Below are 17,394 nucleotides of genomic sequence, written 5' to 3'. Positions count from 1 at the left end.
TTCAGCCAGACTAACTATGTAACTATGCAACATAGAAAAGTGATGGCAGAAAAAGACTGAGGGGTCCATCGAGTCTGCCTGTTTTTTTTTTGTGGGGGGGGGGGTTGTTTTTGGTTTTTTTTTCTGTTTTATTATTTGGGTTTTTTTTCTGTTAACTTTTTGGAGTATAGATCTATGCTTGCCCCAAGCATGTTTGAAAGTATGTACTGTTGGTTGGCTCATTACCTCTGCTGGGAGTTTATTCCAAGCATCAACCGCTGTTTCACTAAATAAATACTTTCTGAGATTAGTTTTGAACTTTCCTCCAGCTAGTTTAAGGTCATGTTCCCTACGTTCTTGATTTTGGTTTTGTGTTGAAAATACTGCTCTTATTCTATCCAAAAAAAAGTTCTTGCTTTGGAGATGCTTGAGGTGAACTGACCCTTTGGATGATCAATCTATTATTATGTTTACAGGGGATGTCCTTCAACTGACATGAATACTATGTTCAGTCTATATGCCATCATCTGGATCCTCGTTCTACCTCGCTTAATTCTAGTATTATACTCTACGGATCAGAGGTGCCAAATGGATATAACGCAGCTTGAGGGAGTAACACAGCCAGGGGATATCATCATTGGAGTGTTGCTGCCTCTCCATCTTGACAAGGTCTACCAGATAGTTGACTACACTGAAAGGCCACCTAGAACCACCTGCACAATGTAAGTAAAGAGTAAAAGTTGACCTATCATATACAATATTTGCTTTTGAGCTCATGCCATGGTAATGTTGTAGCTGCTAATTGGCTGTAATTTTCATCCTGGTCACCACAGCTTGCTCATCCTTGCATGCTCAAGGCATACCTAAAGGCAGTAAGAAGAGACTACAATGCAGTTAAGGAGTGAACACACTGGATTTCCCAGAACCAAGGCTGCTGTTAAAAATCACAGGGCCCCATACAGCCAACCTGACAATTCACCCTCAAAAAAAAAACACAGTTTACTATGCTTCAGTTATGAATGAATGCAGTGAGTGATAAGTGTTCATTCAGGTAAGGAAGGGGCTGGTAAATGTGACACATTTACTGGACCCTTCCCCCACTCTCCATTCTGAAGAATCCTATTGTGTGCTTGTAGATGTCGGTGGAAAGGAGAGGAGAGAAGCCGGCATCACTGCAGAGTGGGCGCAAACAGGGGGGCCTGGGCAGCAGAGTGAAATGTATATAAAGGAGACCCCTTTGACCCCAAAATGCATTGCATTGTTAAAAACAAATTATTATTACCACGTATGTTAAGTCATTATTTGTTCTCTCTTCTTCTTCTTCCTACATGCCACACAATGGAGCCAAGTAAAAGAATAGAGGTGCAGCATGGTTCAAACACGATATACCACTGCTGTGAGCTCAATAATTCTACTGGGATTTGTTTCAAATGCTGACAAGCACTTACAAAAATTTGCCAGGCCATACTTGATTATTTCCTCTACTGCCTTGATGGTGGCCCTGAATATGTGTATATAGCTGCTTTGCAGTAGTTCCAGGAGTTCCAGGTTTCATGTATAGTTTTTCCTTTCAAGGTTCCATTTTGAAAATTATCAGCAACTTCAATCCATAATTTTCGCAGTTGAAGAGATCAATAGCAATCCCGATATCCTGTCAAATCTAACCTTGGGATTTCAAGCTTATGATTCCTGTGACGTACTTCGCCAGGACTTACAGGGCACCTTGGAATTACTGAGTGGAAACCACAACTCCATCCCTAACTATCGTTGTACTCTGGAGGTTCCTCTTAGTGCTGTGATTGGACCATCTGTTTCTACGCATTCTATCCTTGTAGCACATATTCTGGGCTTGTACAGATATCCCCAGGTATATATTAGTTAATTTTTTTGTACCAAAAGCCTTCTTGGAGAGTCTGTCAGGTCCCTACCCAAATGCATATGGCCCTCACCTGCAATAAAAGAGGTATTACTCTCATATCTCTGACAGTCTTTGTCTCCAACCTACCCACTGTTCCAGGTTCTTCAGCATCCAACATTGTGGCTCTACCTTCCAACCGTGTGTCACGGATGCTAAAGAGTCTTTTGGAGGCTGCAGTACTGGAATGGAAGGGAGATAGACAAAATGGGCTGCCAGTGGGCCTCTGTGCAAAATCATAAGTCTCCTGCATGTTGAAAAGCAACTGTTGGGTGTGGTTCTCATTGTGCTGAATATTGGCCATGGCTTAAAGGGACACAGAGTTCAGGGGTCAATAGTAAGTGATGCAGAGTTCAGAGTTCCATAGTAAGTGTGGGAGGGGATATTATTTAGAATAGTTATTGTTAGGCAGGAATTCCACTTTAACAAATGAAAGAAGATACCAACCACATACGGAATGCATTGTTTCCTAATGGGTCGGCAGACTTATCTATTTCCAGTGTAACAAGCCTGGCAGTATGAGGTATGAAAAAGTGCTTTGGTGGGGAGAAAGGTTTAGATGAGTAGAAGAGAGGTGGAATGAGGGGGAGGTGAGTGGGAGTTGCTGTAACCTGGGGGGTTTAGGTGGGTTACAGGGAGGTGCAGTGATTAGAAAGGGATAGAGGGAGGTGCTAAACCTGAAAGAGGGAAGGTGAGTTGGTATGAGGGGTATGTGAGTCAGTATGGGGGGCAGGTAAGGTGGTATGAGGGATAGGTGAGGCAGTATGGGGGGTAGGTGAGGCAGTATGGGGAGGAGGTGAGATGGTATGCGGGGAGGTGAGGTAGTGTGGGTGAGGTGGGAAGGCCTTTTTACAGGTACTGCCACCAGCAGGATACTCAGCTCACCTAAGTCCCTCAGTGCAGCTGGTCAGCTCGGAAAGTCTGTACAGAACTGTGTCCCAGTGTCTTGTTTGCAGGTAGGCCTGGAGGAGAAAATTCTGTCCTTGTCCTCCTCCTTCTCTGAATGTAGGGGCCTGGGGGCAGGTCAAATGTGATTGGCTGATAGGACCAATCACGTGCTTGCCCCTCCCAAAGGCCCCAACGTTCAGAGAAGGAAGAGGGCAAGAACGGAAGAGGGAGAAGTCTGGGGACCACTAGTGCTGACGGCAGTGGATACCGCTGACGCTCAGCCTGTATCCTGCAACAGATCTGATTGCTGTTGAGCTGTTGTGTGGCTACTTGCAGCAGTAGGGACCAATTGGGCATTTGGAAAGGGTGCTCTGGGGGTTCAGACCTCCCCTAACCCCCCCCCATCTACGTCCCTGGTGAAACATGTTTTCCAAAGAAAACAAACCACTAGTACCAGAATAATTCTGACCCAGAGCATGTTGGCTGGATTCCTTGGAGCTCTTATTTGCTCAAATGAATTTACTCATTCCTTAATAATAGTAATTTGTGTGGCAGGGACATTAGCATTTACTGAAGCTTGCACTGATGGCATTAGATTGTAGGCTCAGTGCTTCTTATTGTTGCTTTACAAATACAGGAACTACAGTTATGGGCAGCACAGTGGCTAGGGCCATCAGTTCAAGTCCCAGCCACGGCTCTACCTGCCTGGAGTTAGCATGTCCTCTCTGTGCCTGCGTGGGTTTCCTATGGGTATTCCAGTTTCCTCTCACACTCCAAAGACATGCTGGTAGGTTAATTGGATCCTGTTTAAATTGGCCCTAAAACGTGAGTTAGGGACCTTAAATTGTAAGCTCCTCAAGGGCAGAGACTGGTGTGAATGTACAATATGTATGTAAAGCGTTGCACAAATTGACAGCGCTATAAAATTACTTATAATAAATAAATACAATAAGTAAATAATTATTTCAATGTCATCATATTTATTTGCAATCTTTTTCAATAGATTAGTCATTTCTCAACAAGCCCTGTACTGAGTGACCGGACTAAGTTCCCTTCCTTCTTCAGGACAGTTTCCAGCGACGTCTTCCAATCTCGGGGTCTTGCTCAGTTGGTGTTGCAGTTTGGATGGACATGGGTGGGGTTATTGGCAGTGGACAATGATTATGGTCAACAGGGGATTCAGCTGGTGAAACAGGAACTAGTCACAGCCAAAGCATGCGTGGCCTTTTCTGAAAACATTATTACCAGCCAACCTGACCACAACGCCCCACATATCGTTGAAGTCATTAAGAGGTCTACAGCTAAGGTGATAGTGGTCTTCTCACCAGCTATTAATCTTCTTCCTATCCTGGATGAAATGTTAAAATGGAACATTACAGAGAAGATATTCGTTGCCAGTGAAGCTTGGTCAACGTCCAGCCTTTTCTCAAAGGGTCGATTTTCCAAGCTTCTTACAGGCACTATTGGCTTAGCTTTTTATAGTGCAACCATTTTGAAGTTCGGAGAGTTTCTGAACAACATCAACCCATACACGACCTTAGGGAGTCAATGGGTAAAGTTGTTTTGGGAGGAGGCATTCAACTGCAAATTTATAGATGCAAACTTTACCTGGACTTTGGAGACTTCAAAAAATACTTGTACAGGTATGGAAGACCTGAGAAGCATCAAAAACAGTTTTAATGATGTCTCTAGCTTACGAGCAACCTATAATGTCTACACGGCAGTATATGTAATTACAACAGCCTTGGAAGATTTAAAACGCTGCAAGGATGGAAAAGGGCCGTTCCCATTGAAGAAGTGCGCAAACATTTTTGGTTTCAAACCCTGGCAGGTAGCATTGCATTTTAACTTGTATGCACATGAGAATAACTAGAGAAATAGTGAATGTAGGAAGATTCAAAGACAATGCATTGTCAGATATTCAGATAAATGTCTCTAAAATGAGATAGGACTTCTATGTGATGTCAGATTTTACACAGCGGACCTGTAAGTGACTGTTTCACCCACTAGATGTTTCAAGCATTCACATAGTCTTTGCTGAACACCTACCTTACATTATATATATACATATATATATACCCACATGGAAGAAAAATATATTTGAAATGTATTCTAAAAATATTCTTCATAAATATATTGACAGTCAAATATTTGAAATACTACAATTTTGTCTGTATTCAATACATTAAAAAAAAACAAACCAAAAACGAAAAAAAAAAAAAAATATATATATATATACACACACACACACATAAAAAAATTACATAAAGCTGGACTTTAGGCAGATTTAAAAGATTACAATTATGGTATGCCATTAATATATTCTTAAAAAAAAAAGTATATAATATGTGTATATGTATGTATATACTGTATATATATATATATACCCACATGGAAGAAAAATATATTTTAAATATATTCTAAAAATATTCTTCACAAATTATTCTTCAATTAAAAAAAAAAAAAAAAAAAATATATATATATATATATATATATTTATTGAAGAATTTTTTTTAAGAATATATATATATATATATATATATATATACTGTATGTTGAAATGCATTTTTGTTTTTACTGCATATTGAAATGTGTTTTTGCATATTGCAAAATATATGAAAAACATTTTTAAACATCTAAATTTTTAAATTATATTCTTCAGATTTTTTTAATGTATAAAAAAGTCATTTTAACATATATTTTTACATATATATGTAAATGTATATTAAATGTATTTATAAAGACATACAGTATATTTGTATTTGAAAATGTATTTTTTAAAATATTTTTCATATATTTTGTAATAAAAATGCATTTCAACATACAGTGTGTATATATATATATATATATATATGTATTTATTGAAGAATATATGTTGAAGAATATTTAGAATATATTGAAAATATATTTTTCTTCCATGTGGGTATGTATATATATATATATATATATATATATATATATATATATATTTTTTTTTTTTTAAGAATATATTAATGGCATACCATAATTGTAATCTCTTAAATCTGCCTAAAGTCCAGCTTTAGGTAATTTTTTTCTTTCATTCAATTCGTTCATTTTAATTGTATAGGACAATTAGATAGACAGACTGGTACATACATTTCTTCCCGTATTACCTCTATATACTTGGTTTACCTAGAGTTGGCATGCCATTTCCCGTATTACGTCTATATACTTGGTTTACCTAGAGTTGGCATGCCATTTCCCGTATTACCTCTATATACTTGGTTTACCTAGAGTTGGCATGCCATTTCCCGTATTACGTCTATATACTTGGTTTACCTAGAGTTGGCATGCCATTTCCCGTATTACCTCTATATACTTGGTTTACCTAGAGTTGGCATGCCATCTTCTGTATTACCTCTATATACTTGGTCTACCTAGAGTTGGCATGCCATTTCCCGTATTACGTCTATATACTTGGTTTACCTAGAGTTGGCATGCCATTTCCCGTATTACGTCTATATACTTGGTTTACCTAGAGTTGGCATGCCATTTTTAGATAACATACATTTGGGGGGATTTAATAACTCTTTATTAATAAGGGATAATGTTATTAATATTATTATTATTGTGTTGCTGCCCGCTTAACATACTGTCTATGTGCAGTGACCACAAAGGATGGGCTTTAGCGCCCACATGTCCCACATATTTGTCACTGGGCAGCCCAATGATTCTTTGCCTAGAAAGTGCTCACTGTATTCTCCCAGCTCAGAAAACAAGCGATCAAAGACTGCTCTCATTCCACATTAACGACTGGTAGCTGGTGGAAGCAGCTCCTGATAATGTGACCTCTGTAAAAGCCATTTGGGTGTTCAGAACCTTTTAAAGGGATGCTGGAATGACGGGGAAGGGGCTAATAATAACAATAGTAATAATGATAATGTAATTAAATGAATTTATGTAAATGATCCTGATGTACAATGTGCTCTAACCCAGGGGTGGACTGACCATTTGAAAACTCGGGCACTGCCCTAGGGCCCGGGGTCAGTAGGGGGCCCCATGAGATGCCCCTGGTACCTTTTTCATAGGCTTTTTTGAGTTTGCGCAAGGACACAGGGGCCCCATGATCCCCTATTGCGCGGAGGCCCCATGTGTTGTCAGTCCGTCCCTGCTCTAACCTAATACTAATCCTCCAATCTACAGCTCCTGCACTACATGAAGAATGTGAGAGTGAAGCTAAGTAATGGCAGAGAACTTTACTTTGACCAGAATGGAGACCCACCAGCAGTTTATGACATTGTGAACTGGCAGTTGAGCCCAGAAGGTGCAGTACATCATATGAAGATTGGCAGTTATGACACTACTACTTCTAACCAAGTCTTTACTATAAACACAAGTTCCTTGCTGTGGGCCACTGACAATCAGCCGGTAAGCTCAGATAGAAAGCAAAAAAGAATAAAAGATAAAATAATTATTGATAGAGATGACCATTTTTGTTATGACAGTGGGGGAGGGGGGTGGGGAGATGGGGGGCAAAACAAACAAACAAAACCCCTGCACTATGATATTGTACGGCACAGCATTTGACAGCCCCAAGCTGAGCAATTGAGGAGGGTTGAGGAGAGACCTGAAGACCACCTTGTGAAAAATTGCCAAGAAACTTCTACAGAAAAAAGCTTTCCAATGTATCAGACATGGAGCCAAGAGAGCTGACCCATAACATGACGAAAGTCAGATACGACTGAATGGACCCGTTGTACATTCTGCAAATTGATGTCATTGTTTTGGAATTTCTGTGGTCATGATAACCTATACTTCATATACATTTGCATCACATGGTTAGAGAAACTACTATTTTGTATTTTAGTAATAAAAAAAGTCTAGTAGCATAGCATCCTCATAGCTAGGCTGTTAGATAAATTTAGTGTTGGATCTGGCCGTAGTCACAGAAGCAGTAATTGTTCAGTACAGTCTGCTCGGGGATTCACAGTCTGGAAGTTTGAATACTTCCCCCACCTCTAAAAGAAGCTCCTAGAGCTTGGGGCCGGAGGACTAAAATTCCCTGCCTGAATATTTAGCAGGGCCTAGCCAATGCCTGGGGAGGTGTTCCCAGAAGGTGGCTGGGTTACTGTTAAATAGGCTGGAACACTTGATAGTTGGTTCTTCTTTCCCCTTGTGGGGATGGATCCAGGAGCTCAAGGGAAGGGGGACTGTTTGCCTCTGGATTTCCCCCTTCATGGACTGGAAGCTGGGCTACTTTGTTGGAGGTCGTATCTCTGGACTGATCTTTCACCAGGATCTGTGAGTAAAGACAAATCCCTGTGTGCAGTATCTGTTCTTGCAGCTACTAGAAGTTAGACCATTTCAGCTAAACGTGTCCAGCAATCCCTCCTGGTTCCCAGCTGGGAGAGGACATAGTATTTCTGCTGATTAGAGATTATTATTATTTCAGGTACTTATATAGCGCCGTCAATTTACACAGCACTTTACATATATATTATACATTCACATCAGTCCCTAACCCTCAAGGGGTGTACAATCTAAGGTCCCTAACCCTCAAGGGGTGTACAATCTAAGGTCCCTAACCCTCAAGGGGCGTACAATCTAAGGTCCCTAACCCTCAAGGGGCGTACAATCTAAGGTCCCTAACCCTCAAGGGGAGTACAATCTAAGGTCCCTAACCCTCAAGGGGTGTACAATCTAAGGTCCCTAACCCTCAAGGGGAGTACAATCTAAGGTCCCTAACCCTCAAGGGGCGTACAATCTAAGGTCCCTAACCCTCAAGGGGCATACAATCTAAGGTCCCTAACCCTCAAGGGGAGTACAATCTAAGGTCCCTAACCCTCAAGGGGCGTACAATCTAAGGTCCCTAACCCTCAAGGGGCGTACAATCTAAGGTCCCTAACCCTCAAGGGGTGTACAATCTAAGGTCCCTAACCCTCAAGGGGTGTACAATCTAAGGTCCCTAACCCTTAAGGGGTGTACAATCTAAGGTCCCTAACTCACATTCATACATACACATACTAGGGACAATTTAGACAGGAGCCAATTAACCTAGCAGCATGTCTTTGGAGTGTAGGAGGAAACCAGAGTACCCAGAGGAAACCCTTGCAGGCACAGGGAGAACATGCAAACTCCAGGCAGGTGGTGCCGTGGTTGGGATTCAAACCAACGGCCCTAGTAGTGCTAGGAGGAAGGGCTAACCATTTAGCCACTGTGCTGCCCGATGGAGATGGAGATGGGGATGGGGATGGAGATGGAGATGGGGATGGGGATGGAGAAAGAGAAGAGGCATCTGCAATTTATACATCAAGTGTTTTAGAGTATCTCATACCCCATTATCCTTCCAGATTATCACTTATCTAGCAATAAACTTAAAAAAGACACCCCCGGACTGTTTATTGAGTCTATATGGAAGAGATACAGAAGTGTGCCTGGCTGCCTGCACTGGTTAGAGAAAGAACCTGTGGACGGTTAAGAGTCCCTTTGATGCTAGCGCTACAGTAGTTTAGTAAAATAAAAAAAGCCACCTGCCACAAATAATAAAAATATAAAACAAAGTCAGAAGGATGAAATTCTTATAACATTGATACTGGTATACGTATTTTACAGCCACCTACTTCAGTATGCAGTGAGAGCTGTCCTGCAGGATTCCGGAGAGCAACTATCAAAGGACAACCTATGTGCTGCTTTCAATGCATCCCATGTTCTCATGGAGAGATCTCCAACCATACTGGTGAGTCCAAATGAAGGTGAACAAATACTGTACTGTGAAGGAAATGCGTATTTGATCCCCGGCTGATTTTGAATGTTTGCCCCTCACAAAGAAATGATCACTCCCTGCTTCTAATCTCATCTTGTTACCTGTATGAAAGACACCTGGTAGCCAGAAATCCTGCTGAATGATAGGGGATCAAATACTTATTTCCCTCATGAACATGCAGATCAGTCATCATTTGTTAGACATGCATTTCTGCTGAATTTGTTGTTGCTATTCTGTCTCTAATTGATGCAATACACCGAACATTCGATTTTTAGACCGATCATTTCTTTGTGAGTGGGCAAACATTCAAAGTCAGCAGGGGATCAAATACGCATTTCCTTCACTGTATATGTATGTAATAGCATAATGCAAATCAGCATTTAAGCCAAAATGGTTTCTTTCCTCATTTTAGATAAATCCAGGAATGTTTACAACCTTTTTCAGTTTTTTTTGTCCATATCTCATTGAGAAAATTTTCCATTTCCTGTTTCGTCCGCACAGCAGGAAGTGGGTGTAAATCCCCCCAAAGTCAGGGGACAGTTGTCTTGCACAACTGCCACCATAACAGATATCTTGACTGAAAATGTTTCCTGACTTCTAGTTCCAATGACAGTAACCATTTTTTTTCCATCACTTTCAGTCAACAGTAAAAACCTGTCCAATTATTTAGCTGTTCTCTACCATATATAAAAAAATGTTTTGTCTAGGGCAGGGGTGTCAAACTGGTGGCCCTCCAGATGTTGCCAAAGTAAAAGTCCCATCATGCCTCTGCCTTTGGCAGTCATGCTTGTAACTGTCAATCTTGCAATGCCTCATGGGACTTGTAGTTTGGCAACAGCTGGAGGGCCACCAGTTTGACACCTGTGGGCTAGACCAGCCTTTCTCAACCAGGGAGCCCAGGTACCCTGGGGTGCCTTTAGGTTTCTTCAGGCGTGCCTTGGCAAAATGTCTAAAAATTGCCCAAAACTTGTATACAAGCCAGCGGGTGGAACAAGCCTGCCTTTTAGTTACACAAAGCCACAGGTTTTCATTGTGCACCATTATGACCTTCTAGCCACCGGCGTCCTGACAACCAATGACATCATCAGTTGATAAGGAGGATGTCAGCTGCCTGCACAGCATCCTTGTATGACCCTCCCCTACCCCTCTCCATCAGTGCTGGGGTCCCATTAGCTCAGTGATGGAGAAAAACTGAGGGAGAGGAGAAACATTGGAATACTAGTCAGTACCAGTGTGCAAAAGTGTATTTGCTTTGGAAGAATAAATCTCCTCTAATGTTGGGTGTCCTACATGTGTGGATGTTGCTGCGTTATATAAAACTATTAGAATAGTTTTTCATATTTTAGAATGGGGTGCCTTAAGACTGTCTGAAATTTTAAAGGGTGCCTCGGGACTGTCCATCATTTTTAAGGGTGCCTCGGGACTGTCCATCATTTTTAAGGGTGATTTGACTGAAAAAAGGTTGAGAAACACTAGTCTAGAGATACACTTGAATTCATTTATTTGAATCCAATATATTTTTCAAAAACTTACAGAGGATTACAACCATCAGTTTCTTCCCCAAGAAACACACAATTTCTTAGTACGAAATAAATGGATAAAATGCAGTTGGTTACATTTCGGGCCCCCGCGACTTATTTGCGGTGCATTACTGCACATGTATTAGCTATCTTTATGTCATACGTTAACATGCATTGTGTTAGCCTCCCTAGAGGTCTGATTATGTCAGTATTTCTGTGCTCAAAGCGGTACATTTTTTAGCATGGAAATATGTTGTTTTTTTAATTGTAGGCTGTAATTTTTAGGAATAACTCACTGAAATCTGTCCGAACAAGAGTCTAGTAAACATCCCGGGTATGATAAAATTTGAAACACGAAATCATAAATTATAATATAAAAAAATCCTAAAAATAATAATATAATAATAAATTTAATTCAATAATGTAAAAAACCAAAAACACTGAAATGTGAAATATAGCGCCAAGTTCGCACATCGCTGAGCAAAGTCGCAGAATCGTTTTCAGTGTCTGATGAGGAATTTCCCCCACGAATCATTATCACTCAATTCTGCAAGTGGTTCTGATTTACTATCGCTGTTCTCTAGCCGGTCTAAAACCGCTTTTGACCTAAAGGGACGCTTTTTGGACGCCATGGACGTTTCTCAGTTTCCAGGCAGAAAGAACAGTAAAAATGCAGGCAGGGCGCCGGACAAAGCACTCGGGACAAAATGTATGTGAAATGGTTTGATACAGGAATGTTATACTATGTGATTTTAGTGTATTTAGTGAATGTCCCTTTTAAAATTTTTAAATTTACCGCCGTTCCGTCCCCGTACGTCCCGGCGCTCACAGGGACTGGAACCCAGAAGACAGATGCCGGCATCCGCTGGAGGAGATGGCCGGGGACGCTGCAGGGGGGACATCGCAGGAGCGCAGGACAAGGTAAGTGCTGGAGGGATCCCGGAGCAACGCTGCAGAGTATTCCCGAGTGTAGCTCGGGGGGGTTACCGCTTCTGGTACTGAAAGTTTACCCCGGGCTACACTCGGGAATACCACCAGGGGGTTAATGCAGCCCATTTAAATGAATGGGCTGCCAATGCACCATAATGGGCCAAAATTCAAATGTGACCCATTTTCTTATAACAATAAATATGCACTACTATGCATGGTCGTTGATTGCGGCATGATACTACACATGAATGGCACTACAACGCAGGAAAGCATGCATTATCACACGCTATAATGCACTCATTTTTGATAACTCAGTGTAAATGGGCCCGGAGTTTTATCAACAGCACCCCTTTTTTAAAAACAATGTTGAGTTTTTTAATTGGGTCAAGATCTTTTCGGGAATTCTTATTTGTGTACAATTATCTCCACCACCCTGTTTTCAGAAACATGAATTGGATTGTAAGACATGTTTTCTGTTCCAGATTCCATTGATTGCATTCAGTGCCCATGGGATCAGTGGCCGAACGCAGACAAGAACAAGTGCCTCCAGAAGCCCATAGAGTATCTGTCATATGAAGACGCTTTGGGAACAACATTGACCTCTACTGCTCTCCTTTCCTTTTCACTCCCTGTGGTTATTTTACATTTCTATGTTAAGTTTAAAACAACTCCCATAGTGAAAGCAAATAATTATTACCTGAGTTGCCTTCTGTTGGTGTCGCTGTCTCTATGTTTTATTTGCTCGTTGTCTTTCATTGGCTATCCAGACTTCAAGAAATGTCTTTTGCGCCAGGTTGCCTTTGGGTTGATTTTCGCTCAGTGCATCTCTTGCATTTTGGCCAAAACCATTGTGGTGGTTTTGGCTTTCATGGCTACAAGACCTGGCAGCAATCTAAGGAAATGGACCAAACCCACAATATCCTATGTGATTGTTTTTTCATGTACTTTTTTACAATTTCTTTTGTGCCTCACTTGGTTGTCTATGTTTCCTCCATACCCCCAGTACAATATTCACGTCAAACCTGATGTGATCATTGTTGAGTGCAATGAAGGGTCATACATTGCTTTCTGGAGCATGTTGGGTTACCTTTTTCTTCTGGCCACCATTAGTTTTGTTGTTGCCTTCCTGGCACGAAGACTCCCTGACAGTTTCAATGAGGCCCAGTTTATTACATTCAGCATGTTGGCCTTTCTCAGTGTTTGGATATCTTATGTCCCAGCATCTCTCAGTGCCCAGGGAAAGTACACTGTGGCCATGGAGATCTTTGCCATCTTAGCCTCCAGTTGGGCTCTTGTACTATGTATGTTTTTACCTAAATGTTTTATCCTTTGGTTCAAACCTGACATGAACCGTAGGGGATATATCATGAAGAAAGCATAAAGGTGAAGTGTAAGATTGAAAAAAATAAATAACTAAACACACATACTTACTTACCTGATACAGTATCAGTCAGATGCTGCAAGGTGTCCCCCGCTGCCTCTAAGCCCCATAAATGATCACTTGACCACTGATGGTTCATTGTTCAGGTCTGCTGTATCTGTGCTCTGTCCCTCTGTACTCATTGAAGAGCCAGGATTTGGAACGGACTGGAGCAGCTGGCTTAGGCTTTCAGCAGTGCACTGAGAGGCTAAGTCAGCTGCCAGTCAGAGATCTGGGTGGATCCTGACATTACTGTCAGGATTCTCTCAGAGATTGGAGCAGGTCTGGGATGTCAGCTGACAGCAGACTTTAGCTCACTGCACTCCTGTGACCTACATGAGAAGTTTGGTCAACAAGCTTTGACCGTACTTATCTTTTAAGCAATAAATAAACTATGAGCTTCTAAATACAAGAAAGGAGTTTTCTGAAAATGCTTTGCAGATCTGAACCGTTTAAACGGAGCCTATGAGGACAAATCCCCAAGTCCAAGTAACTTCAAGTCAACCCACAAATATAGTATACTGTAAGATATGTACTATGGGCATCTCAAATTTTTGTAAGGATTTCTCACCTGGAGAACAGATTAGTAGCGATGGGATGAGGCACAATTCCTCCCATTGTCAGCACCAATAAAGCATATTTCCTTCCACTGAAAGCATTTATGGAGTGTAATTCCTTCCAATGACACCCTGGCAGAAACCAGGAGGTCAGGAAAAAATCCCCAGATTGTTGTCATTTTTAGGTTTGTGGACCTATAATATAATCTGGGAGTGTATCTGTGAGCTTCTTAACCACTTGCCCTCCAGAGGATTTACCCCCCTTAATGACCAGGCCTCTTTTTGCTACTCGGCGTTGCACTAATTCAACTGATAATTGCGCTGTCATGCAATGCTGCACCCAAATGAAATTTACGTCCTTTTTTTCACACAAATAGAGCTTTTTTTCGGTGGAATTTGATCACCTGTGCGCTTTTTATTTTTCACGCTATAAACAAAAAAAGACCAAAAATTTTGAAGAAAAACAATATTTTTTACTTTCAGCTATAAATAATATATAGTAAACTCAAAGTTGGTTATAAATTTAGGCCAAAATGTATTCTGCTCCATGTTTTTGGTAAAAAAAATCCCAATAAGTGTATATTGATTGCTTTGTGTGGAAGTTATAGTGTCTACAAACTATGATATAAATACTGCAATTTACGCCATTTTTCTGCTATACAGTGCTGCGATAGTTTAACGGACAATTGCGCGGTCATGCAATACGGTACATAAATGAAATTTACATCCTTTTTTTCCCACAAATTGAGCTTTCTTTCGGTGGTATTTGATCGCCTGTGCGTTTTTATTTTTTGTGCTATAAAAAAAAAAGGCTGACAATTTTGAGGAAAAAAAACAATATTTTGGACTTTTTGCTATAAAACATGTCCAGTAAAAAAAAATTTAAAAATCAAATTTTGTCAGAAATTTCTGCCAAAATGCATTCTGCGACATGTCTTTGCTAAAAAAAAAAACCCGATACGTGTAAATTAATTGGTTTACGTGAAAGTTATAGCATTTACAAATGGCGGGAAAGATACTGGGATTTTTAAATTTTTTTTATACTAATAATGGCGGCGATCAGCGACTTATGGCGGCGATCAGTGACTTATGGCAGCAATCAGCGACTTATGGAGGGACTGCGGGACTGCGGCGGACATTCTAACACTGGGGGGAACTGACTTGGGGTCACTGAAATCCCCAGTGAAACCAATACAGTGATCAGTGCAAAAAAAAAACACTGACACTGTACTAATGGCACTGGGGAGGAAGGGGTTACGTTTATTATTCAGTGAAAGGGTTAACTGTGTGAGGGGAGTGTTTTACTAGGGGGCGGGGGTGTGTACTGCACAGGGACAAGCTGATTGGGAGAGATAAACTCTTCTCTCAGTGTCAGCATGTCAGGAGCTGACAGGGAACTGACAGAGCTACTGCAGCTGTGCTCTCTGTCAGTGCTTGCCGCTAATCGCCGGGACACAACCGGTAATGACCGGCAGTGACCCGGCGGCTAACATCCGCGGCCGTGATCGGCGGGACAGGTAGGGCGGTGGCACGCCCCGCTCGTGCCCCCTACCTGTTTTGAAAACACATGTTTTAAAACGTGGTTTTGCCCAGCCGTGTCGCCCTGCCAATGTATTTCTACAGCTGCTGGGTGGCATGTGGTTAAACCATTCTGTATGAAGTCCGGAGTTGGGTGTAAAGCCTTACCCTACCCACCTATAGGGTGATGGAATTCTCATTAAGAGGGAGACTTGGAAGATGAGGGTGGATCTGAGCTAAGCTTTATTTTTACATTAATAGGGTGGGCTGACAGTACCCCAGAGGGGATCTATGGTTGTAATGGAGGATTGATATAATGATGGGTGCCAGTCACTTTTTGCCAGATGTTTTATTTGCTCCAGGCTCACGGGAGAAAGGGTTAGGATTTTAGATACCTTCAACAACATATTTTCTTGCTGTCAAAGTGCATAAACGAACATGGATCACAATGTATTACAAAAAGGAGGGCCATCAGGCAAACACTGGACGTGTAGGCCAATTAAGATCTTTGTTAGGTCATTTTCTCCTAGCTCCGTGAACTTTCACATCCAGGGTGAGCCATTGAGTCCCATATATACATATATTTGATTAAACACTTTGTATTGGATATATTAAGATTGTTTGGTAATTATATAATTTTCCTGTGATATATCTGTAGACTGCCTCGGCGGTTGAAATTCCTTCAAAAAATCTCCCCTGAAGAAGCCCGTGAGGGCGAAACATGTAGGGAGTAACTACAATTATCTAACCAAGTTGGAATCTCAGTTTTACCCTTAGTACTGAAATTGTTTTTATGTTTCTGTATTTTATCCTTTCTTGTTGTGTTTTTTTACAAAAATACAAAATACAAAATTATATAACTTTTTAATATATTTGGTATTCATGCTCATGCACCCTGAAAGTCCCATCTTCTCTATTGAATATTTGCAATTTTAAGGGATGTGGTGCAATAATCATATCTGGTCGCCCGCTCACCACTTCACTGTTACTGGCAGCAATGTCTTCAGAGCTCCACAGCCAAGCAGTGGACACCTTCATGCATCTCCTCCAAAGGAATAACAGGATTCTCTTAGGGGGAGACTCATCCTCCCTCCAGCTGGACTTATTAACTGGCTCTCCACCTTGGTTGGTGTGCCCTTCTCAGCCAGGCAGGGCAGCCTCGGCATTCGTGGCTAGGCTAAAGCAGGCCTCAGGCCTAGCAATCACAAACTACTTTATACACCTCCCAAGGCTACAGACCAGGAAGGAGAGGACTCATTAGGCAACTCCCCAAATATTTATATCTCTATCCAGCATAACCCATCATTGCTGCTTATTCATAACCCATCATTGCTGCTTACTCATAACCCATCATTGCTGTTTACTCATAACCCATCATTGCTGCTTACTCATAACCCATCATTGCTGTTTACTCATAACCCATCATTGCTGTTTACTCATAACCCATCATTGATGCTTACTTATAACCCATCATTGCTATTTACTCATAACCCATCATTACTGCTTACTCATAACCCATCATTGCTATTTACTCATAACCCATCATTGCTGTTTACTCATAACCCATCATTGCTGTTTACTCATAACCCATCATTGCTGCTTACTCATAACCCATCATTGCTATTTACTCATAACCCATCATTGCTGTTTACTCATAACCCATCATTGCTGTTTACTCATAACCCATCATTGCTGCTTACTCATAACCCATCATTGCTGTTTACTTATAACCCATCATTGCTGCTTAGTCATAACCCATCATTGATGCTTACTCATAACCCATCATTGATGCTTACTCATAACCCATCATTGCTGCTTACTTATAACCCATCATTGCTGCTTACTCATAACCCATCATTGCTGCTTAGTCATAACCCATTATTGCTGTTTACTCATAACCCATCACTACTGCTTACTCATAACTAGAGATGAGCGAATCGAAG

At 41.2% G+C, this 17,394-nt stretch overlaps 1 protein-coding gene across 1 annotated transcript; it reads left to right on the top strand.

Annotated features, from left to right (window-relative positions):
* The first annotated feature begins 474 nt into the window (after nt 1-474).
* LOC149436688 (extracellular calcium-sensing receptor-like) lies at nt 475-13,337 on the top strand. Its single transcript, XM_089661592.1, has 6 exons — nt 475-701; nt 1,555-1,846; nt 3,786-4,613; nt 6,947-7,171; nt 9,356-9,479; nt 12,439-13,337. The coding sequence occupies exons 1-6, from the start codon at nt 475-477 to the stop codon at nt 13,335-13,337; spliced, it is 2,595 nt and encodes an 864-aa protein (XP_089517718.1).
* The last annotated feature ends 4,057 nt before the right edge of the window (nt 13,338-17,394 follow it).

Source organism: Staurois parvus, unplaced genomic scaffold, assembly GCF_062004578.1.
Source record: "Staurois parvus isolate SC_StPar_1 unplaced genomic scaffold, SC_StPar_1.0 ptg001352l, whole genome shotgun sequence".
Classification (NCBI taxonomy): Eukaryota; Metazoa; Chordata; class Amphibia; order Anura; family Ranidae; genus Staurois; species Staurois parvus.
Note: the sequence above shows the minus strand (reverse complement) of the source record. Positions and strands in the feature narration are given on the sequence as shown.

Excerpts from the sequence above, each read along its gene's own strand:
- LOC149436688 (XM_089661592.1), top strand. The coding sequence starts at position 475 with ATGAATACTATGTTCAGTCTATATGCCATCATCTGGATCCTCGTTCTA. Across the intron at positions 1,847-3,785 it reads GCTTGTACAGATATCCCCAG|ATTAGTCATTTCTCAACAAG; the intron begins GTATATATTAGT and ends CTTTTTCAATAG. Across the intron at positions 4,614-6,946 it reads TTGGTTTCAAACCCTGGCAG|CTCCTGCACTACATGAAGAA; the intron begins GTAGCATTGCAT and ends TCCAATCTACAG.